The sequence below is a fragment of the Triturus cristatus genome, chromosome 2_1 (assembly GCF_964204655.1).
Source record: "Triturus cristatus chromosome 2_1, aTriCri1.1, whole genome shotgun sequence".
Lineage (NCBI taxonomy): Eukaryota > Metazoa > Chordata > Amphibia > Caudata > Salamandridae > Triturus > Triturus cristatus.
The window spans coordinates 589,301,930-589,327,079 of record NC_140581.1 but is presented as its reverse complement, the minus strand read 5'-3'; the positions used below and the strand labels follow the sequence as shown (position 1 = coordinate 589,327,079).

The 25,150-nt window shown below is 45.2% G+C and overlaps 1 protein-coding gene across 2 annotated transcripts in view; it reads right to left on the bottom strand.

Annotated features, from left to right (window-relative positions):
• The window catches only part of FAM81B (family with sequence similarity 81 member B), a 615,395-nt gene that overhangs the window by 387,436 nt on the left and 202,809 nt on the right, over nucleotides 1–25,150 (bottom strand). For both annotated transcript variants that reach the window (XM_085632493.1, XM_085632492.1), the window contains exons 4-5: nucleotides 8,521–8,639; nucleotides 6,706–6,835 (exon numbers count right to left, since the gene is read on the bottom strand). In XM_085632493.1, the coding sequence (XP_085488619.1) occupies nucleotides 6,706–6,835; nucleotides 8,521–8,639 (249 nt within the window). The remainder of the gene's footprint in view (nucleotides 1–6,705; nucleotides 6,836–8,520; nucleotides 8,640–25,150) is intronic.

The window sequence follows — 25,150 nt, the reverse complement described above, 5'->3', positions numbered from 1 at the left end:
ATGTGGTGTCAACTACAAGTTCACCACACCCTATCACCCACAATGCAATGGGCTGGTTGAGAGATTCAACCGGACCCTAAAAGGGATGATTCACGGACTACCTGAAAAGCTTCGGCGGAGATGGGATGTCCTGATACCCTGCCTCTTGTTCGCCTACAGAGAGGTCCCGCAGAAGGGGGTTGGCTACAGCCCTTTTGAGCTTCTGTTCGGACATCCTGTGAGGGGACCCCTTTGTTTGGTAAAGGAAGGATGGGAGAGACCTCTCAGAAAGCCGGCATCAAACATCGTGGACTATGTGCTCGGTCTCCGCTCGCGGATGGCGGAGTACATGGAGAAGGCGTCTAAAAACCTTGAGGCGAGCCAAGAATTACAGAAAGCTTGGCACGACCAAAAGGCTGTCCTAACTGTGTATCAGCCTGGACAGAAGGTGTGGGTGCTGGAGCCAGTGGCCCCAGCAGCACTCAAAGACAAATGGTCTGGGCCCCACACGATCATTGAGCAAAAGGGAGAGGTCACCTACTTGGTAGACCTGGGAACTCCCCGGAGCCCCCACAGGGTGCTCCATGTAAACAGGCTCAAGGCATATGTCGACAGGGAGGGCATGGGCTTGCTCATGGCCACAGATGAGGGACAGGAGGAGGAGAGTGACCCTCTCCCAGACCTGCTCTCTCAGAACCCTGACGATGGATCAGTAGATGGTGTTGTCTTTTGTGGCAGCCTCTCTGGACATCAACAAGAGGATTGTAAACAGGTTCTTCAATCCTTTCGACATATGTTCTCTCTGACACCCAGTCAGACCAAGTGGTGTACCCACGAGGTCGACACTGGGGACAGTCTGCCCGTAAAGAGTAAAATCTATCGGCAACCTGATCATGTCAGAGACTGCATCAAGACAGAGGTGCAGAAAATGTTGGAGCTGGGAGTCATTGAACCCTCGGACAGCCCCTGGGCTAGTCCCGTAGTGCTCGTGCCGAAACCTCACACCCAGGGCGGTAAGAAAGAGATGAGGTTTTGCGTGGACTACAGAGGTCTCAATGCGGTCACTAAGACCGACGCCCACCCGATACCAAGAGCAGACGAACTTATCGACCGGTTGGCCTCGGCCAACTACTTAAGTACGTTTGACCTGACAGCTGGGTATTGGCAAATCAGGTTAGCTGAGGAGGCCAAGCCCAAAACAGCATTTTCTACCCCGGGTGGGCATTATCAGTTCGTGGTAATGCCCTTTGGTTTGAAAAATGCACCTGCCACCTTCCAAGGCTGGTGAATCGAGTTCTCACTGGGTTGGACGACTTCTGTGCGGCGTATCTGGACGATATCGCTGTCTTTAGCTCCACCTGGGAGGATCACCTGGTCCACCTGAGGAAAGTGTTAGAGGCCCTGCAGAAGGCAGGCCTCACTATCAAGGCCACCAAGTGCCAGATAGGGCAGACACAGGTTGTATACCTGGGCCACCTTGTAGGTGGAGGCCAGGTTCAACCATTGGAGAGCAAAATACAGGCCATCCAGGACTGGGCTCCTCCAACCACCCAGACTCAGGTTCGAGCTTTCTTGGGCCTGACTGGTTATTACCGGAAATTTGTCAGAAATTATGGATCCATTGTGACCCCGCTAAACGACCTGACAAGTAAAAAGATGCCAAAAAAAGTTCAGTGGACAGCAAGCTGTCAGAAGGCATTCGATGACCTAAAGCAGGCCATGTGCACAGCACCTATCCTAAAGAGTCCAGACTACTCCAAACCATTCATTGTCCAAACAGACGCTTCGGAGCTGGGTGTGGGAGCTGTTCTATCGCAACTGAATTTTGATGGTCATGACCAGCCCATAGCTTTTATTAGCAGGAGGCTGACCCCCAGAGAGAAGAATTGGTCAGCTATTGAGAGGGAGGCCTTTGCTGTGGTTTGGGCCCTGAAGAAGTTGAGGCCATACTTGTTTGGCACTCACTTCAAGATTCAGACCGACCATAAGCCCCTCTTGTGGCTAAATCAAATGAAGGGTGAAAACCCCAAACTACTTAGGTGGTCCATTTCCCTACAGGGGATGGACTTCACAGTGGAGCATAGACCTGGCACTGATCATGGCAATGCAGATGGGCTCTCCAGGTATTTCCACTTAGAGCAAGAAGACTCACCTGGTCAAGGTTAGCTTATTGTCCCAAAGTTTGGGGGGGGGGGTCATGTAGGAGAGTAGGGTCTGCAATCCTATGATCACCCAGATTTTTTTGCTTTTGCTTCATTGGTTTACGACTTTCTCCGGCTGTGGGCCTGCCAATCAGACCCACAGCCTAGCTGTTCTCTCTCGAAATTAACACACATGTACATTAGGTGCATCCACTAATTGGAACTGGGCCGCCTTGTCAGTCCCTGTCTCAGCATACCACAGGTATCCAGGGCATCGGTGTACCCAGGGCCTACCAGGGGCTGAAGCATGTATTATGCCACCCCCGGAATGGCCGCCCAAATCTGACACAACTGGCTGCACGACAGCTGGGGCCACGTGGTGTAATCACCCGTTGCTGTAGGTGTAGTATTCCTACACCTAAACCCTAAAATGGACACATGGATTCCTATCAGTCACTCCTATAGCAGGCCTTAACAATCCTGAAGGCAGAGTGCAGGGAATCATGTGGGACGGTGCTCTGGCGCGAGCTGAGCCCGTCGACGGCTTGCGGAACCAAGTCCTAATAGCCGTTCCATGGTGACGCGGGCCAACTACTTTTAATGCATTATAATCCTTGCGGTTATTTGCTAACTTTGGCATCGCATCACCTATACATGTCGAGTAAGGTGTCATACGGATGGGAATACGAACCCCTCGCCAGTCCTGGTGACGGGGTTAGCATTCCCCCCTTTTAGAGGGACACGACATGGAAGTAACCTTGAACCCCGGTTAAAGTTGACTCAAGCCTCAGCATCACAAAATGGATGCTGCCACCAGACACAAGTCTGACCTCCTGCTGCTGGGAGACCTTCCAGCGAAGGGAGCTTGGACAAAGGGTTTCCTGTCGAGGGCGGTGTTAGCACCATCCCAGACAGGGTTTGTGTATCCCAGGTAGGCAGGGCTGAAAGGAAGGTGATTGCCAGTGGCACCCCGGTGCTCACTGTGCATAGCCCGGCTCAAACCAGTTTCGGGGGCACACCAGCCCCTGAGCTGGCGCGAAGCCGGACAAAGGATAGGGGTGTAACCACCCCCCTCCTGGCTCCACCCATAGGTAGAACCTAGTCACGGGCCAGCCCCTTTTTCTTAGAATAAAGGTAGGAGCGAGTCCCCTTCCCAAATTGGATAATCAGATAATCGGATAACTCCGAATCACGAACTACTTTCCACGAAAGGAACTCTTGACTATTTCTGAAGACTCTCCCTTGTGGCTAAGGAGTAGCCACCCTGCACCAGCAGGCACCATCTAAGCGCTTGCGGTTTGCTGTAAGTCTCTCCTACGGATCAAGACTGCCCAGCTCGACGAGACCCGAGTTCCCTGCCATCTCTGACCTTTTACCTCCCTCATCAGCTCAGCTGAGAGTCGTAGGTGTGACGAGACCTGCGGGACCGGCTATCTCCAGAACCTGCACGACGCTTATCTAGCACGCCCACCGAGGGACCCTCGAGTGAGTGCACCTAGGGTTTGAGAAGCCCTAACCCTGAGCAGCTCCAGCATCGAAGTCTGCCTCCCCAGCATCCCCGAGATCTGCGTGGGGGCCCTTCCGCTCCTTGTTGTTCACCGCGTTGTTCGACCACTTGCCGACCGGCTTGTGGCCCTCTGCACGACGCACCACGATTGTTTCATCACTAGTCTGGTTGCTCCAGACTGGCTCTTGCTCCCCTTCAACAGAGGAGTACCACGGACCCTCCTGGTCCACTCCCGACGCCATCTTGACTCCCCCGCTTGGGTGGCCACTGCCAAGATCCGCTGCCCCTTCCTGGGCCCAGCATCATCGACAGCAGACACCTTCGTGGGACAGCTCGCCCTCCATCCTGGTCGCCGCCGCGCCTCCTGGTCCGAGGAACAGCCGAGTCCGACGTCACCCACTCACCTGGTCGAGGTGACTTCAGCTGGTACCCTCCTGGTACCCACACGATCGCTGGCTAGCGGTTGAGAACTGAGTCCCCTCTGCTTTCAGGTTTTCCTTCATCACCGATCCAGGCTTGGATCGCTCTGAACATCGTCACTGGTCGCCTGCCAGCAACTTCTTCTTTCAGGCTCCTGAGACTACACGAGGACTCCCGACATCTTGACGAACTTCACGCAGCCGCAGCCTCCGGGCTAGGTAACTCGAGCATCTCGGTGCTCCATCGCAGGTTCGCTCTACAAGTGTCCAGTTCCTTTTTCGTTTAGTCCCACTGATCGGATCACTCCGGAATCAGTATCTCCAGACTCTAACCATTCGCATTTCACTGTTAGTGTAGATGGTTTCTCGTGCCCCTCGGGCATTTGTGTAAATTGTGCAACTGAAGTATTTTCCTAAGAGTTTTGTAGTGTGCTTAGCTCCCTGACTCATAAAGAGCCAGGGTAGTCTTGTTATAAATAAATATCCTTTTATTTTCATAACAACTTGTGTGGTGTCCTTTCACTTGGTGTTCAAGGGGTATATGTGATGGTAAACAGCTGGCTTAACACGCCCTCTAGAGTTTAGCCTAAAGACTGCTCGTATCCACGCTACTAGGATAGCTGGTCTAAAAGGTTGACTTACAACCAATCATCAATAAGGGTCGTTTGGAATGATACACAGTGATCACTAGAATAGTGAGCACTACATATCAGGCCAACTTCTCACAATGGAAAGTCAGTGATGCCCATTATTGTGATGACCTCAGGATTAAGGTCACATGACATCACTTCCTGTAAAGATTCAGGGCTAAAGGTCATATTATGCCACTTTCTGTGATATCATTAAAATCAAAGGGTGTGTGATGTCAGTTCCGCTACCCCTAGCATTTTGGTGAATTGACGCCCATGAACCATCACAAATCACACAAATAAGTGCTGGTGGTGTCCACTTGCGCCCACCACCACAAATTGAGCACAGTGTGTCTCTCAACTTATCACTGGTGTTCACTATTTTTCTTCAACAAGTTTAATACAACTGTGTTGCGTTTTTTATTTCCTGTATTGATGTGGCCTCATTCTTGGTATGTTTGACGCACCATTCACGTCATTATCAGTTCATGGAGGCTCTCTCCTCCTGTGTATTGTCTAGGTTTATTTAGATAATGAACGCACAAATGTACCAACTTGTTAATCCACAAGCTATTGCATTTCTGGTTTACTTGTCTTCTCCTTGCTTTTTATAACAGTTGCTCTTGCCATGCTAAATTGATGGGTCACAGGTAGGATTTGATTGCGATGATAGGAGTTATTCCATCTAGACTGCATTCTGTTCAGGTTCATGATGTTTTAAGTGGACATCCTCTGTTTGCTTTTTTCTTTACATGTACTTATTTTGCAAATTAGTAAAACAAAAACTACTTTTAAAAACTGGTAGATAAACAGTTTTTTTTTAAATCGCGTGTCTTTACCCCAATCAGCCCCAAATTATATTTTACATCTTGAATTGGGGCTCCCCTATTTGAGTGACACCATAAGGTTGACTCCAGTCCTCTTGTGGCTTTCAATATGGCAGAGAACTACGGTGGATTTGACCCAAACAATCATTAGGGAATGCTGTAACCTAGATCATTACAAAAGGATCGGGTGGCTAAATTACGTAGAAACTGAACTAAAAGCTCTAGGGCTGGGAAAACTTTTTCAGGACCCTGACTCCTGTAAAGAGGTCATGAAGAAATGGATAACGGATTTATATACCCAAAGATTAAAATATGTCCAGAAGGAAAAAAAACGTATACATCATTCCTCCATTGCATACAATCTGGTCCCATCAATATCAGGAGAAGGTTTTCATTATTTATCTCGTATAAATAACGTGCAGCACAGATTTATTTTATTGTGCTTCCGACTGAATATGATTCCGTTACTCCTGGGATACCCACAAAATAAATACAGTCTAGCAGATCTTGCTCCCTGCCCTTGCAATAACCATGCCGCGTAGTCAGACTTACATATTGTATTATTTCGTAAAAATTATTCAGAGGAAAGGAAAACATTTATACTCCCAATCCTGAGGCACCATAATTTTAGGCAATGTCGGGTCGCCTTGTATTTTCTAAAGGCCTTACTGAACCCATTTGTATGTGTCTGTGTCGCTTAATTTTGATGGGCCTGTTTTAGGAAGAGGAAAAAGGCCGGCTCACATCTTAGTAGTATTGTGCAATTTTAATTATCAACTGTTTTTTCTAGGTTTTAAAGGTCTTACTTGGCTCACAGCAAATCTGTTTAATACTCATTTTAACTATGTATATACGTATAATTATTGGTCCGGAAATTTTATATGTACTTATGGGCTTTTATGGTCTGTTTATCGAAGATCGAATAAGGCTGTGTGACTGACTGACCAATCACTGTAGTAAGAATTTAACGAAGAAGTGCGAAAGAACGCAGGTTTATTCTTTATGTCTTGAACAAAGTGGGTTTGATAGCAACAACTAAATAAAGTTGCCATTGATTCTTATCAGCTGCATTCTCTCTATTTATAGGACATCTATCACTAACGACCAGCCAGAGGACAGGATGCTGAGCTATGACGATCAGAACAGACGAGACCGGAAGAACACTTGGCGGATCAGAATTCCTCTTTGGTGTGTCAAACTCACCTTCATGTCTGACTCCTTGGTGTGCACCTCCAAGGCAGCCCTGAGGCTGTGGACCTCCCTTTCTTGCTGCTTCATCTCCTGCCGGGCTAGGGTTAGGTCACCGGACAATTTCGAAATACTTGCGTCACATCTAGAATTGAAAGTAAACCAAACTTCTTACGACTGACATTGATACTGACTCTGTTTTAAACTTACCATTTAAATGTGATTTCTTCTTGTTCCAGACTGGGAAATGTGTACAAGAGTGCAAAACTAACAATTAAAAAAAAAACACAAAAGCAATACAAACAAATCTGCCAAAAACTAAAACTGCAACAAAAAAAGAAATCTTGTGAGAGTCCTGTGGTCGTGTGAATTAAAAAATGGTGCAATCTAATTAGTCGAGATGGACTTTTCTCTTTTAGGCTGCCTTGCTCCTGAGGGAGTGCGAGGCTCCTATGAGTCCCGCTGGAGCTTGCTCTCTGATTGGCTGGCCGCAACATGAACATAAATGTTGCAGATACCATGTCCTGACAATTATTTTAATGAAGTGTAAGGAGACATGGTACAGTTACCTGATCCCCTAAAACATGTGGGTGGTCACAGAGGGATCCTGCCAGGCCCAAATTTAAAAAGACCAAAAAACAATTGTGGGGTTTTCTTCGATTGTGCGGGTTCCCCCACGGGTGCCAGTAAGACTCCTGGACTGCCGCTGGAGTGCCACGGCTGCTTGGCTCCAGGCTCCATTCTCTAGCCTAAAGCAAGATTCTGACATCTGGAATGAGGGGCAGGGCATCAACAATCTACACTGTTATTTTCAAATCCTATGCTTCAAAAGCTTGGAATCTATTCTAGAATAAAAACATAGCTATGTGATGCCAACATATGCTATCAGGAATATTGGTGATTTTGGACATATAGCAATATCAACTACTCCAAACCTCCAATTTGTCAAATATAATGTGAGCCTTTATATTTATGTAGTAAAATTTTAACACACACCATGGGGCAGATTTGCAAGCCACTTGGCCGCCGGTGCATCACACTGCGTGACGCACCGGTGGCGCAGCCTGCTGAGTGATATTTACAACAACAGGTAAAGTCAACCTTAACCTGTGCTTGTAAATATCACCCCTGTTCACGCAACACTTTGTGTGTTAGGGGTGTGACATGGGTGTTGCTGTGGGTGTTCACACGCAACACCCATGTGCACTGATGCATTTCCAGATTTACGAGAAATCGTAAATCTGGAAATGCGTCAGAATGTGACGCCACCCTAGGGGTGGCGCAACGAGGTGCAACTAGAAGAAATGTTTTCATTTCTCCTAGTTTTTTTCCTCTTTCAATGCGTGCTGCATTCTACAGCACACATTGGAAGAGGAAATCACCTAAATGTATTGTTTTTCTGCAGGAAGGTGCCCCTTCCTGCACAAAAACAATCTCCAAATGACGCAGGCATCCTTGCACCATGGTGCACGGGTGCCTGCGCATGGCAGCAGTTTGTGCACCAATGCGCAGGGGGGAGGACAGGGATGCAACATATTGTTGGAAATATGTTGCTTCTCTGTGCTTCGAAACTAACACAGTGGGTCGCAGCAAAATGACTTGCGGCACCCGCGCTGCGTTAGTTTCTTGTAGATCTGCCCCCATATGTTTTATTTATGAGCTCTCTTTTAAATATCCATTTGGCTTGCTGAAAATTTATGACATGGGCTCTGCTATATATTGCTGTATATAAAGAGACAACAATTTGACACCAACCAAAGGTATTTTAAAAGACAAGCAAAACGAAAAAGATGATATGATTATAAGTGACATACTATCCATGATACAGACCTAGCTACTCTTCCACGTAGGTCTCCAATCCCAAAGATGTGTTTGTGGTCCAGGGTTTGCACAGCAAAGCTGGTTCCCGTGGTCACGCCATCCCTGCTCCGTATTTGTTCTTCCAAGGCCTGCGGGTATCGAGTTAGAGAGTTCAAACTCACAGTAAAAGGCTACATTATTTGAAATCTGGTTACTAAGAGATTAAGAGGTTGATGGCAACTGTTAACATCGCTCTTGGGTCAAACCTCATAGCATAAATACGATTCGTCTTAATTATTCCATGTATCCAAAGGCAAGCAGCAACAAAGCACCAGTTTAGTACAAGCACACAGCAATTAAATCCTCCATATCCCTCCACCCAAAATATTTTCTCATTTGCCTTCTAACTCTTAACTCCATAATGGGACTTCACAGCCCCTTTGTAATTGTGATTATTTTTTTAATTCAGAAAATTTCTAACTATGCAGTTTGGGGTCCACATGTTTAAGTATCCATTTGATACGTTTCAGGGCTGAGATAATTTTTGCAAAGCCAAAAGCCAAGACGTGGCCATCCCCTGGCCACTACAGTGAGTTGTACAAAGGTCTTTAAAGACAGGATCCACTCATATTGGACATCCTTGACTGATTAGACTGATCTCAACACACCATCCCACTGATTCTGTACAGGATAGAAGGGTTCCCCAACTTGGAGGGGACTAACCCCACCCTCCCATGCTCTGGCTGTGAAGATGGTGGGTCGGCTCACATTCATTTACATACATTCAAAGATGAAATCTGTGATGCAGAAATCCCTGCACTCCTTGATACCAGTAGCGGCCGGCACGGATCGGGGGTGGCAGTGCAGGAGTGAGGGGGGGTAGTAAGGGGATTACAAAAAAAAAGAAAAAACATACCTTACCGCTGCGTCACTGTCGTCTCTCCTCTGGAATGGAACAGGAAGCAGGCAACCAGGCTCACCTGACCAATCGCAATGCTGCAATGCAGTGTTGTGATTGGTCTGAGCGCATTGGTTTGGCGCTCAGTCAGGGACTGTGGGCCTGGGCATGTTCTCCATGGAGGCTGTAAAGCAGCCTGCATTGAGAACATGCCAAGTGCACATGACCCAGAGAGGGCGGGCCAAGCTGTCATTGCGCACTTAGGAGGGCGCTACCACTCCTCCCCTGCCCTGCTCTGTGAGCAGAGCAGCCCTGCCCCGCCCCGTCACACAAAGCTGCAGCAGCAGGACAAAATAAAATGATAATAACATAGCTTTTTTATAATTTTATTTTTCCTTTCTTTGACTGCTTCAAAGCAGTGAGGCGACACTCCTCGGCCTTAGCGGCGGAAGCGCCACTGCTCGATACTGAACCAGAACCAGTATTAAGAAAAAAAAAACACACGTTTTTTTAATTCCTTGCTTATCATCCCAAAGAGGCTTTTCCAACCATCCCATAGGCCGAAATGTGTCCACACACCATGGAGACTAATACACAACAACCAATTAGAAATATTGTGATGACTGTTATGACTTAAAGTAGTTACAGCAGGCTAGTCTCATGGACTATGCTAAAAGCTTTTTCTAACTTGCACTTTTCAACTTTGACTTAAAGGTTTACTCTATTGTCTGGCTGCAAAACATACGGGCTTTTTTGTTTTACTAGAATATTTTAAATTTGCTATCACGTATCTAATATATAACCACAAAACAAATGGAAGTTGAGAATGTATACTATCTGGTGCATCCTTGCTTTTGTACAGGTCATAGCAATATATTTTTTCACCTAAATAAATAATTGACAAAGCGGAACATATTGCAAAGCACCTATTAATAATAAGCAGGTAGCCAGAAAGTTTGTTGGCATCTATTCCTTGGAGAGAAAATATTTTTTCTCCTTGATGGCTAGAAAGTAATTTTTTATTATCCAACAAATGAAGCCAACGTTTATCAGGTTGAGTTGACGCTGTAATAGCATTAATATGTGTGTATCCAGGCCGGTGGATTAGTGGACCAACGCGTCCACTGGTGGGGCTTGTGTTCGACTTCATGGTCACAGGCTCAAATCCCGGAGGGTCCACTCAGACTTTCATCCTTCTAAAGTCGATAAAATGAGTACCATTGAGTTGTGTAACAATAAACATCTGTTATTCAGCGCCAACATACTCTTCTGGGTAAAAAAACGCTTTACAAATACACGTTATGAATATTCCATTCCAAAAATATTCTACTGTGGAGATTAAGCATTGTTCCTCTGCAGCCACTTCCTGCTGCAGTGTATGTGAATAAGTAATATTGCCCAAAGCACTTTGTCATATTTAGGTCTTGTTTACAGGCCTATAGCTGTCTTGAGCGAATCACACAACATAAACCATAAAATACACAACATACACGTACACATACACATAGGAAAAGTTTTGTACGCCCTTTACGCCATTGGCTAGTGGATCATCTAGCTGTCCATCAACATTGGTATTTCCGGGGTGTGTATGTGCAGAAATAATGCATCTCCTCCTTCAGCAAAGGCCTGCACTGGCTGCCCTGTGCTCAAACTCTCCCGCCTCTCACCCCTTGTCTGGCACTCCCCTGTCTGTTTCGTCCCACTCAGGTCTCCCAGCCCTCTCCTGTTTGCCTGTCTGTCTGCCCAGCCTGTGTGGTAAGAAGTCATAGCAGAGACATTTCAACAAGGATAGCCAGATCTCCGTTTGTAGGTTTGTTCCACACAGCTTTCAGAAATGCTGAGCATTGACCTATGCTTCTTCTGCAGCTGGATGTCACCTCTCCTTGCGGTCCTCTTGAGCTGAACTAATGCTCAAACATGGCCGCCCATGGACACTTCCCGAGCACCATCACAAGCTACATGCTTCTTGTTACTCCTAACCAATTTATGTCCAGCCAGGGCTTTAAGAGGCCAGGTCTCACCGGTGAAGAGCACCGGCAGTTTTTTGAAGGGGGCCTCGAAACGGGTCTCTATCGGGCTCTGTTTTATGTCCTGGCCAGGGCTTTAAGTGCGCTGGGTCTCACCGGTGCTGAGCACCAACAGTTTTCTAAAGGGGGCCTCGAAACGGGTCTCCATCGGGCTCCGTTTTGTGTCCTGGTCAGGGCTTTAAGTGGCCGGGTCTCACCGGTGCTGAGCACCAACAGTTTTCTAAAGGGGGCCTCGAAACGGCTCTCTCTCGGGCTCTGTTTTGTGCTCTGGCACAGGCGGTCCATTTTTCCCCTGACTGCAGTGGCAGCAGCAGGCACATCGATGTGCCTGTGCTCACAGTGCTCACTTCTCACTAGTGGAGAAGTAACGGCTTGACGTCATGGCAGGTAAGAATGGTAGGGGAAGGGAAATCCTTTAAAGAGTCATTTTCTACAGTGGCGTAGCAAGGGGGGGGGCACCCCAGGGCACAAGTTTTGGGGACGTGAGTTCACAAGTATCCCTGCCAGCAGCCCCCCCCCCTCTCCCGCTTGCTCTTAAGCACGGCCGCGGGTCGGCAAGCGCAGGGACCCTCACAGATGGCATAGTGCCTAGCTCAGCCACTGAAACTCTGGAGCAGCAACATCGTTATGGTGTCACCAGGGCTTTAAGTGGAAGCTTTTTCATTATTATATAAAAGCCATAGTTGCTGCTTATTTACCTTGTGCAATTAACAACCATTGACAAAGCCAATAGTCCTTGCTTGTTGTAGGTATGATGTTACTTGTATCATATATCTGGGTACGATGACAGCGAAATACAAGTTGGGTGGCACACTATGCTAAGCACAGATTTGTAGCTTAGGTATTTTAAGCCACGCCTTTAATTACATCGGCCACGCCCCTTTGAGAGCCCCCCCAGTTTTTTCATCCCACTTAAAGCCCTGCCCAGCATACCCCCTCCCAGCATATAATCTGTGAGCATATGCATGTAAGATTGACAAGAGAATATGTTAAAGTTCTTTGTGTCGTCGCCCATGTGACTTGATAGCTTTACAACAAGCAGAGCTGGACAGCATGTACAAGCAGGTGCAGGAACTAGCCAAAAAAAAGGAAATATGCATAAACAGCAGGAATTCACATCGACAGCTAATGCCATTGTACTCTCTATTCACTATAGCAGATGTCCCAGGGCAGGCAATGTGGATGGATGGTGACAGGTAATTGGCATCACTAATAACAAGCTGTGGGAAGCCATCGATCCACAGGTAAGATGTATTCAGTGTCCCTTCAGAAAATGCTACAACACCATTAAGCTTTCTGGGGCTCTCTGGGGTGGTATTGCAGAATATCAAGAATAACAATATTGTGACGCCAGACTAGTGTGTCAAATATTGTCTACAAAAATATTGAGTTTACATTTTTTGTGTGTAAACTACCAAAATACTGAGTCAAAATTTTGTGGAATAGAATACCAATCAAAAAAACATACGTTTATTGAACTATTCGTACATATACCATTACATGTCATTTATTTAAAATATTAAAATACAAAATAATAGTATAATTTAAAAAAAAATGTTTTACTTAGTAATGTATATTAAATATAAGTATAAATACATATATATGTAAATTATAAAACAATAATAAAATAATTTCTAAAAACATTATATTATACATGTTAATACCTTAGAAATAAAAATTAACAAACTTAAACCCAGAAACACCTATATGAAATTATTTCAGAAATGAAATAAATATAAAAATTGTTTTAATAATGTGAACTAAATATGCATAATATATATATATACACACACACACACTGTAAGGGCCTTATCCACAAAAGTAAACTGACACTTTTGTGTAAGCGTACTAATTTTCGGTATTCACAAATGACTGCAGAGACTCAGCATGGGCTACTCCATTTGGGCGCATGAGCGTGGCTCCCCCAGCTGTGGCCACAGCAAAAGTAAAAAATGAAGCGGTAATAAAGTGACTTTATTACCATTTATTTTTGTTCTGCCTGCTGCCGGAGTTGAGTCATGTGAGGGCATTGTGGAGTGGGGCCATTGCTGCAGTGCAGACCGGGAGCAGTGAGGAGGGGTCCCTGGCAACACCAGTTTAAACTGCGCATGTCACTTTGGCAGGCTGTTTTGCGATGGTCAGCCTGACATGCGCAGTTTAAACTTCTCCAACCTGAGCTGTGTTAAACAGCTGGGTGGATAGATAGCACGGGCCCCTAGTCCCAGTATGAGCGCTCAGCCAGCACGGTCCAACCAACCCTGGTGCTGCTTTCATGCTGGTTATCAGCATGAGAGCAGCTCCAGGAATGGTAGCTTGTTCTTCAACTCAACTGGTGGGATATCTGGGACTGGGAGAGCTCGGGCAGAGCTCAGCAGGGCAGGGGACCCAGGCCTGCGCCTTTTTTCTGGGCCCCCTCCCTCCCATATGGTGCTGATCAGTACAGCAGGTTAGAAAATGGGGAGTTCTTCTGCAAACTGAGCCGAGAGTGCGAGGTGAGACCCGGGAGTCTGATGATTGGATTTGTGATTGTTGGGACACGGGAAGGAATCTTGAGGGAAATTGGTGCTGGCAGAAGCATGGTGTGCTATGAGGAGAGCCCCTCTGAGCCACAGAATGCACCCTCTTTAAGTGATGAGGGTCTAGGAGATACATGCAGAGGATGAGACAGCCTTCCTAAAACACAAGGAACCTGGTGCTGACAGTAGTGCCTAGAGATGTTAGTACACAGTGTATTTTAGCGCCATATACCGCATTTCTGCTCTTTCTAAGTGGGGTAAATAACCTACTTTACTGTTGAATTTAAGGGTTCTTCTGGATGAGTCATTGTGGAGGTAACCAGACGATGGGTAAAAAGGCGCCCATTTAATGACAGCAGTGGACAAAGACCATCAACACTAGCGCCTCCCATAAGATGTCCGTGGAAAAGGGGCTGCAGGTAGGACTGTGGAGCAGTTGAGACGGACCCTTCCCAGAACAGCAGCACCCATGGGTTGTGGCTCATGCAGTGGAGAGGGCTCTGGGGCAGGAGAGAGGAAGGCTTCCTAGACGGCACAATGGTCCAAGTGGCAGAGTATGTTTTTGAAAGTGATGTGGTATGCAGGTGAAAATGCTGGAGTACTTGAAAGTGCTTGGAAGTGGGTATTTAGGTCAAAGTGTCAAGGGTATTTGGTGAAAGTATTTCTCTGCACGTGCTGGGGTATTTGATTGGAGGTGAGTAGATACCCACACCACAACAATAGGTGGGGCAGCAGTTTCCTTATCTTTCCGTCTTACCACTTTCAAATGTCACTAGCCGCCACTGCGGAGACTCCAATGTCAGGGCGGAGACCCCCCACACATAAAAAGCTAGGCTGGCCTATCTTTTTAGGTGCAGAGTTTTCTGCCCTGACTGCAGAGACTCCAGGAGAGAAGGATGGACTCTTCTCTGCTGCCATCGGGCTCTGGTCCGGCGGTGTCTTGACTTTGTGCGGCGCCGCCAGTCGCTCCTGAAGGCCCTCCATCGATGCCGGCTCCGAGGTCACCTGCTCCCCGTCTGGCACTGCCGACACCGATTCTAAAGATGAAATCGAGGAGGGAAGCTCAGAGGCTTCTGGAAGAGGAGGAATTTCAGGAGCAGCAGGATCAAGCTGAGGAAGGAGAGATACTGGATCCTATGGATGGTTTTGAAGGGCTTCAAGGGGCAGTGGCCTGGACACGCCACCAGAGTGGGATCTCTCTTCTCTCAAAGCTCTTCCTTTTCAGGAGGTGGCCTCATACCATTCAGTTATAAGAAAGGCAGTTGACCTTCTGGATATTCAGTTGCCCACTGCGGAGGTCAAGTCTAACATTCTAACAGAGGTACTTCACTCCCCTTCATCAGTGGTGGAACCTCTGCTTGTGTTCAACAAAGGTTTGACAAAAGCCAATGTCTGCCCCGGCTTTATCCAGAATGGTGGCAAGGCGTTACACCGCTGCGCCTAGGGATCCAGCATTTTTATCTTCCCACCCTTCACCTGAAAGCTTGGTGGTTCAAGCTTCATGTTCCTCTAAGCAATCCGCAGGTTCCTTTCTCTCCACTCCGGGGGATAGAGATTCCAAGAAGCTAGAACAGTCGGCTAAAAAGGTGTTTTCATCGGCCAGCATGGCTTTGAAGTAAACTAATGCCACGTGCCTGTTGGGGCGCTACATACATGCATTGATGGACTCAGCCAAGGAGGTGATACCTAAGCTGCCAGAGGATGTCCAAGGTCACTTCGTGCAGGTGCTGTCGGACACTCAGGCTGCAGCCCGTCAGGTGGTCCAGTTCGGGCTTGATACGGCTGATTCCGTTGCCAGGGTGATGGGCTCTTTGGTTGCAACAAGGACGCATGCCTGGTTGAGGGGTTCAGGATTCTCTCTGGATGTTCAGGCCACGCTGTTGGATCTTCCCTTTGATAGTTCTAGACTCTTTGGGACCAAGGGGGACTTAAGGATAGCAGAGCTACCGTAGGATCCTTAGGCTTTCAATCCCAGCCTAGGGGTTTTGGGTACTGGAGATTTTGGGGCTTTGGGAAGGCTGCTCCATTTTGAGGCAGACAGCATCAGCAACAGCAGCAAGTTACTATTAAATGGTAGTTTGTGAATACAGAAAAAGAGTAAACTTGCACAAAATCAGGCCCATAAAATATAAAAGTAAATATTTAAACATTTGTTTGAAAAATTACATTAATATTAACAAAAACTTAAAATTGAAGTTAACAAACACATATCAACATAAATATATATCACACTTGATTAAAATAAAATGTATTGAAAAAAAAATACAAATCGTTTTTACAAATCATATACACATTAAAGAAAAATATTACAATAATAACAGCACTCAAAAATAAACACTAGTAAAACTGTTGGTCTTCAAAGGAGTCATGTTTACTATTCTAACTCAAATGTAAGCTAACATAGGATAAGTTTTGAACTCTGCAAGGGTTACTCCAATGTAAGCAAAAACTGGAAAAAAGTTGGACTTTGGAAGGTGACGTTTACTATTCCCACTCCAACGTAAGCAAAAACAGTGAAAGTGCTGGACTTTGGAAGGGTTAGATTTACAATTTCCACTCCAATGTAAGCTAAATCTGGAATAGTGTTGGAGTGTGGAGGGGTTAGATTTACTATTCCCACTTCAATGAAAGCAAAATCAGGGAACGTGTTGGATGTTGGAGGGGTTATATTTACTATTCCGCTCCAATCTTACCAACAGTAGGGTAACTTTTTCACTTAAGAGGGGTTAGATTTACCATTTCCTCCCCAATTTTAGCAACAGCAGGGAAAGTGTTGGATATTAGAGGGGGTTGAATTATTATTTCAATTCCAATGTAAGTAAACTCATAGAAATTGTTGTACATTGGAGGGGTTAGATTTACTATTCTTACTCCAATCTAAGCAACAGTTGGGAAAGTGTTAAAGTGTTTGGCTTTTGAGGGGTTAAATGTACTATTCCCACGACAATGTAAGCATAATCAGGGAAAGTGTTAGACTTTGGAGGGTTAGTTTTACTATTCCAGCTCCAATCTAAGCAACAGTAGGGAAAGTTTTGGACTTTGGAAGGGTTACAAACGCAATTCCAATCCTAATCATTTAAAAAAAAAAATTAAAAAATTACATTCCTAACACTATAAAAATATGAAAACATATTTAAAATACAAAATATTCATTATAGATAAAGACAATTAAATCTTCCTTTTTAATACCTATTAGTCATCGTTAAGGTGGGGTCAAAAGGCTCATAGGGATGGGTCATAGTATTTGAAAAGTAGGACGTGTGTTTAAGTTTTGCATTTCCTGTAAGTAAAAGACTCCTAAAGTCGTTATCAATTGTAGCAAAGCTACTCTCCCATAGACTAACACTGAGCTACGTTGGGAACAGATACAGAGATAATTCTTCCACTTATTTGATTTGTAATTTTGAAGCCTCTTTAATGACAAAGTTGGATTTTAAGTTAATATTCAGAATATGCCACTTTTAGAAAGTTGGAATACTGGAGGGTTGGGCCCTTAACAACAACAACTGTGGGCCTCTATCAAAATGCAAATAACTGTAACAAAGGTGATTGGTTTTGATTCAAAGAATTTTACTGGAAGACCGGTTAATAGACCATTAACCCTGTGACAAAGATGGAGGCACCAGTTATCCCTTATTCGTACTAAATCAAACTATTGTGAAAAATATTTGGGAGATTGACAAAAAAAAGAAAACAAGTCATCTCTTTTGCACACAGCAGGATTCTAGTCGGGATCAGTTCCCATTGAAGATAAAAGATCCACAAAAACCACCACCAGCCCAAAGCCCTGAATAGAACTCCCATAGACCAGTGGTTTGAAATGCGTTGGCCACAACCATCGGGATTCAATTTACTTTGCATCCATATGGACAGTGGAATTCAGTTGCATAATCATTAATCCCTCCATAGTGGATGTTTAGGGACCCGTTTGGCAGTACCACTAGAGCCATGCTATTTTTGAGCTCTTATAAGATAACCCTTTGGTTTAGAAACACTGAAATGGTTTGAACAATTATTGTGTTTCTTCATGCACTTGTTTTTTAAAGCACTGAAATTTTGGGATTTATGTTATAAAGCAGGATGATTATTTCCAAGCCACAGCATTGTTAAGGTTGCACCATTTCCATTAATTTGTTTATTAACTTACTGTAATCTGTTTTGTGGTACATTTGATTTGTTTGTTTTGTGTCAAAGCAAAGCGTGTTTTCCTTTTTATGATTTGTTAAAAATGCATCTGTTTAATTGTGATACAAAGACACAGGTCCAGTTTATTTATTAACCGGTCCTTTAGTAATATTCCTTCATTCAAAATCAACCACTATTGTTACAGTTGTTTGTGCTTTTAGAAAGTTGGCTTTTTTCTGCCTAACCCAAATTTGCCTTTCTGCCAGTGTCCATGGTCTCATGACCGTGATTGGCTCTCCTGAGGGGGGTTGTGTATTCCTTCCAGACATGGGGACAAAAAACGCCTGGGTGTAGAGGGAGTGGGGCTTCCTGACAGGATGGATCGGGAGGAGTTGTGCTCTGCCCTACTTACACTTCAAGGGACTCTGCCTGCAGCACACATAACAAAACCTGATACTAGACCAGACCTTGCCTTTGTCATCCTAGACAATTTGGAGCCAAACTCAGCGTAAGGGAAATAACTGGCCAAAGCCAGTTTGGGAGTAGGCCTGGGATTGCCCCATACAGAGGCTGGCCCAAGGTAAAATAATGTGTCACCTTCAGAGCCTCTAATCAGAACACCTGTGGAGGATTCAGAAGAAGGACTGTTCTGCTGTCTGAAGACAGAAGACTGCATGCCTTGAAGCCAGGATCCTTAGAAGTGGCTCCAAGGGTCAGTTGACAGACTCCTATTCGACCTACAGGGACACATCAAGCTTCCAGAGGCCTCCACCCAGCTGACTAGCACCAACTGGACTTAATTGAGTCCTGCTTTTGGCCTCTGCTGGTGTGAGTCCTGACTACCAATAGATGCCCCGCAGGTCCTGGACCCTTGGCTAGCATCAGAGTATACAAAAAAAGAGGAGAAAGGGGACCAGAGAGCTAATTAATGGTCCAGTGTCCATGCCCCAAAATTACATACCAACAAAAAAGGGGACACTGTTCCAAAGCAGGGTCAAGAAAGATACCCAAAAAGCCTAACTGTATAAAGAAAAAAGCATCATAAAAAGAGGAAGTCCTAAGTAAAGTGGGCCCATCAGGTGAGGGAAAGAACATATCTAGCCTCTTGTTGCCCTCACACACCCCGAGAGGTGTCATGCTTCATCATCGGGCATGTGCTCCTCGTTGTCCATCGTATCTTTCTTGACCCTGCTTTGGAACAGTGTCCCCTTTTTTGTTGGTATGTAATTTTTGGGAGCATGGACACTGGACCATTAATTAGCTCTCTGGTCCCCTTTCTCCTGTTTTTTGATATAGTAGTAGCACGGCGGCACAGCCGAGGGACCCTTTATCTTTTCTATCCCTCCTATTCCTCATTTTCTTTTTCTTTTTTCATGAGACCTGCATGTATCCCTCATGGGAGTTTCTTTAGGGACATATACTAGGGTGATTCATCCCCTTTTTTCCTCTTTATCTCTCCCCCCGTGCATGGATCGAAGGTGATGGTGGCCTCCCTGTCCTCTGTCCCTTCCTTCCTGCCCTCTATATGTTTTTACAATAGAACACAGTAATTTTAATGCATTATATACGTGTTGACACAGGCTTAATTTTGTATATACGTGCTGACAGAGGCATTTTACCTCTTGCGTGATTCGCAAGTCACACATGTGCTGCTTCTGTTCTCCGACATTGGTAGCTGTAGTGTATTTGGCAACAGAGGGATTCCTTGACGAAGATCAATGATCTCGTCTTCACAACAGAACTTGCCATCCCTTTGAAGACTGTGAACGCCTAATTGGGCTGAGGCTCTGTTTCATTCTATGAGGCTCCACCTCTATATGGGATGCCCATGCGTTGGGGATTAGTTATCCCCTGTTTGGCGCTTGCGCATTTGCGACTATTTTTTGCACGCATGCGCGTTTGAATTGCATATTTTTTGGCATGCCCTAGAAGGAGGAGTGTTCCTGGCACCTATTAGCATTTCTATTTTAAACTGCCGTCCCGCTGCCTCGAGTTCGGTCCTGGCTTGGCAATTGGACATGGCGGGCGGTATGGCACTGTCATCTCGTTTGTTAAAAGTGAGCATTTTATGGATAATGGGCGGCAGGAAACGGGACGTTTTCTGTATACTTTGTAATGACTTTTTTCAGCTTCTAACTGTGTTCACTTTGGCAATGTCCATGTTATGTTTTGTTTTATTAGCTCGATAAGGTGTGGGCGTTTAACATTTATTACCATTGGAGCTCCTCTCGTTTCATACGGGAGGCAAGAACACGTTGCTGGATATCTACTTTCACGTGTTATACGTTGGACCCTGATCCTCCTGATTCATAGTAAGTACAGGGTTTGCTCACACGTGGTGGTGTAGCATTTTTACCTATAGGGGTGTCCCACACCTTTTCTATAATATAATCTTTATGATGAGTAGATCCGCCACTATACATCTTGTGGGTTGGAGTTTAAAGAGGTAGTTCCCTATTCCTTATTGTGTCTCTTTCTTTTTCTTCCTTTTCCCTGACATTGGCATGTTGTGCACACGATTGTGGCAAACTACGTTGCATTAAGCTAGTCTAATGCTCGTCCTATGTACTCTTTTTATCATTTATTCTATTTCCTTGTCCTAGGTATTGATCAGGAGCAGCACAATGGCCCGCCCTGAAATGCATTTTGGGTATTTATCTTTGATTCTTTTTATCTCACGTGCACTTCACTATTTTCCTACATCCCGGTCCTGAAGAAGCACCAATGACCTTAGCGGCGACAGAGGTGCGAAACATGTTGGCCATTTTTTTGATACTTAGGCATATTGTGCCATTTGGGATGATACTCTTATTTAGAGTTTTTTATACTGCCAAGAGGGTCATTCAATTACTTCAACCTCTAGGAGGTTACCCCTTGCCAGTTTTAACTCACTATGCACGCAAATGTTTGTTACCCCTACATAGGACCCACCCCGCCACCCTCATGCACCATCCGGCATGCCTCAAAAGATCTCCGACAAAGTGACCCTTCGGGGGACCCGTTGGGAATTGCAGCGCTGGCCCAACGAGGAGCACATGCCCGATGATGAAGCATGACACCTCTCGGGGTGTGTGAGGGCAACAAGAGGCTAGATATGTTCTTTCCCTCACCTGATGGGCCCACTTTACTTAGGACTTCTTCTTTTTATGATGCTTTTTTCTTTATACTGTTAGGCTTTTTGGGTATCTTTCTTGACCCTGCTTTGGAACAGTGTCCCCTTTTTTGTTAGCATCAGAGTGTACCACCCCTGCTCCACATCTACAATAGTTGCACTCCAAGTGAAAATCCAGACGTTTTAGGGTTCTTTGCGACCGTGAGCATGCTTGTCATGTCAGCAACAGTTACTGCGCCTCCCGTCGACATGACATTTTGACGGCGACCAGCTGTTCTCGCCAAACAGGAACCAACCACCGCTCTCGCCAATGCAAAGCTCCAGCAATGACTACTCCTTACATTGACAACAACCTCCTCATGGCCCCCTCCAATGCACAGCTCCAGCTGAAGCTCCTCACGTGGACATGGAGAAAGTAAACTCTTTACTGGACCAAGCCTGGTCAGTGTATCCAACTCGAGCTCCATTGCAGTCAGCCTATACTTGTGGCTTTGCCCCTTTTCTGCATGATCAGATACCCTAAAGTGGGTGCTTTCTTTACCTGATACTTTAACATACTGTCATTTTGGTGTAATTTTATCTCTTACATTTTACTCTAGTTTTCTAAATTTAGTTTGGGCTTTTTATTGTATTGTGTTTTCACTTTATTACTGCTTGAGTACTGCATAAATACTTTACACAATGCTTCTAAGTTAAGCTTGACTGCTTTTGCACCAAACTTACAGAGGGCAAGGCACATATTTATTTAGGGACTTTTGTGATTCAACCAGACAATGATTGTGTTTACTTTTTGATTGGGGCTTCCATCCCTCTCAACTTATAACCCAATTTCTTACTGGAGCGTTGCTAAGTCAAATAACAAGGACAGTCTCCTTCAGCATTGTGTTTCTATTAAAAGTCGCTGATGGTGCTCGATTTAAATCATTAATGCTTTATTTAGAGAGTGAGCACCTCCTATCAGACATCTGCGAATTACAGGGCGCTAACAGGGGCTGGGATAGTGCCAATCAGATGGTGTGAAACCCGTCCCAGACAATGTACTGCTAACTTCCCACCCTGTAGGGATCAGTGACAGCATTCCCCACCTGATTTTGGCATGGCCTTATGGAGTGGAAAGATGGCATTGGATTTGAGGTTGGGTTTGCCAGCTCTGAGCTGAAATTAGACCCTCATCCTGAAGGCTAAGGGAATCCCCATTGGCTGCCCACCATGTTTCCCTATGACGTGTGCAAGGATTGGATAATCCTTGATGATTCTCAGAGACCAAACACCCCTAAACCTCTTGGTGCAATGTTAAATCATTGTGTACCAACACTGGCATCCAATACCTCAAAGTGCCTACAGTTAATTGCAAGGACGGTCTTATCTATGAAGCTTTACCCCATTGACATATTTGTTTTTATGATAAAACTTTGATTGTCATTGGCATGTCTTCTTGGTGAGAATCGCATGAATCCACATAAGAGCTATCACATCTTCATAGCCGTAACTAAGCAGAATCCAATTAAATCTGAGAAACATGTGTTGTTTGTCTGTTGAACGTCCACATTTAGCTGTTAGAGGAGTAAAACTTGTGAAGACTCTTCTGAAATTGCATTTGATTGAAAATAAGGAAAACACATCGATACCAATGACCAAGTAATAAAATTCTTATGAAGTATGTATTATTTAGTATAGGGAACTTTGGGGCAGATTTACAAGCCCCGTGCTCTTTTTGTGATGCACCGGCGGCGCACTTTACTGCCACATATTTACAAGGACAGGAAAAGCCACCCTGCGTGAGTTTTCCCATCCTTGTAAATATGGCCCCTTTGCATGCAGCACTTTGCGTGATAGGGGCTTTCCATAGGTGTTGCTGTGGGTGTTCTCATGCAACACCCATGGAACAGACACACTTTCAGATTTACGAGAAATCATAAATCTGGAAATGCGTCTGAGTATAACTCCTCCCAGGGGAGTCATAGGGAGGCGCAACGAGGAGAAATGTATTAATTTCTCCTAGTTTTTTACTCATTCTATTCATGTGCCAGCGCAGGGGGAAGCACAGAGATGCGACATATTGCTGTAAATATGTCGTATCCCTGTGCTTTGAAAGTGACTCAGTGCGGTGCAGCCAAATGGCTTGCGGCACGCATTGAGTCACTTTCCTTGTAAATCTGCCCCTATGTATTTTTGAGTGCCTCAAAATAGTGGTTCGTGCACGACTTTGCTGGGCGTTGCGAGTGCTTTAGTGAGACAACCCCGTAGTGCTGGGGTCCTTTTCTTGCCGTAGGTACCTCGGGAACAGTAAAGCTCCTGCCAGAATGTTTAACTTCGAGGCTCTATGCATACAAACACATACACAGGCATGCCGGCGTTCATGGGCACACACACACACACACGTTCAGTTTGTTTTTCTTCACTCACTCTTTTTGTCCCCTTGGCTCTCTCTCTCCCATACTCTATTTCTTTCCTCCCTCTCTTTCTTTCTGTTACTCTGGTTTTCTTCGACTCCAATTCTCATCCTCATTTCATCCTCATCCCTCTCCTTTTCTGCAGTTTGCTCCCTCACACTTTTAAATACCGAATAGCTATGGGGCCTAATTTCCCTGCCATGCCATTAATGGGATAAACCATTCAGACCCTCATCTTCCTACGTCCCCTTGTAATGACATAGGGTGAAGGAAATATAGAGATTTACATTGTAGCGTATTAACGTTTTCAGCTTCGTGAGCAGCTGCTGGCGACGTATGCAAGGTTATGTTTTGAATTCTGTTCTAAACTATTGTAAACATTTCGAAGCACGAAGTACACGAGGAGGCGATTATGCATCACGTCCAGGGCGGGCACAATCATTTTTGAGGACTAGTCGATATAATATTTTTCTCTCCCACCTCAGCCCCGCTATAAATTAAGCTCAGTTTGATAATTTCAAGGGTGATCCTGCACCATCTTGTTAGTGGCCGTCAGTGGGATAAAGTCATAAAGCCAAACGAAAGCCCCCATACAGAAGTATGGCTCTTAATATCCAGCCGATGCATAAAACCTTTGGGTACAGCAGGGGCCCTCTGAGTCGTAGGGCACGGCCGTCCGCCTCATGGAGTGGGGGATTTTAGGATTTTCAAAATTGTTAAAGAAATTGTGCTTTAACAATAACATACCAATGGCCCTGCCCCTTGACATGCTGATAAATCAAACAACAGTATTAATATTCATGCAATAGTTTATAGATGTATAAATAATGATGTTCAATATTAATGGGTTCACTTTCTGGCAGACAGACAAGTAATTCGGCTGTTTGTTATGCTGCTGCTAATTAGCGATTTCCTTTAACGTGGCAGGCTGTTTTTATTCGTTAGTTATGGACAGGTTTGCAGGACAGAGGGAGGCGTAGAAGAAGGGGGCGAAAGGGCCATAGGGGAGATATGCAAAAATTATTGTCTGCCAGATCGGTCAGCAACATGCTGGGCGCGCCCTGTGAAGGAAGGAAGCAGTGAAATGGCTGCTGGCATACATGGGCCTCCATGGTTACTGGAAAGAGGCTTGCAGCACAGGGCTTGTGGTAAGAGGCAGGCTGCCCGGGAAAGATGGGTGCTGCCCTCTTGGTGCCGCTGAATTGCTGGCATGTGTACCAAAATTGGATGAGAAAGTGGCATTTGTTTATTTATTCACATTTTTTAATATAGTGCTACTAAAACCCACAGGAGATGTCAAAGCGCTTCATAGGTACTGGGGTGAACATAAGAAAAAAAATCCCATCTATATATTGCACATCAGTTTGATGCAAATGAATAGCATTGAATTGGTGTCAGTACAGTCTGTTATTTGCAATAAAAATAGACCAAAATGTCTGCAGTAAACACCTCTATACAAAAATACGCGTTCCTCCTGCCATCATGTTGTTTGAAACTTGATCAGTATGCTGACAAATTGTTAATAATTTCTCATCATATTTAATTCTCAACATTGCTCATAAATGTGATATCGCTATTCACGGTGATCT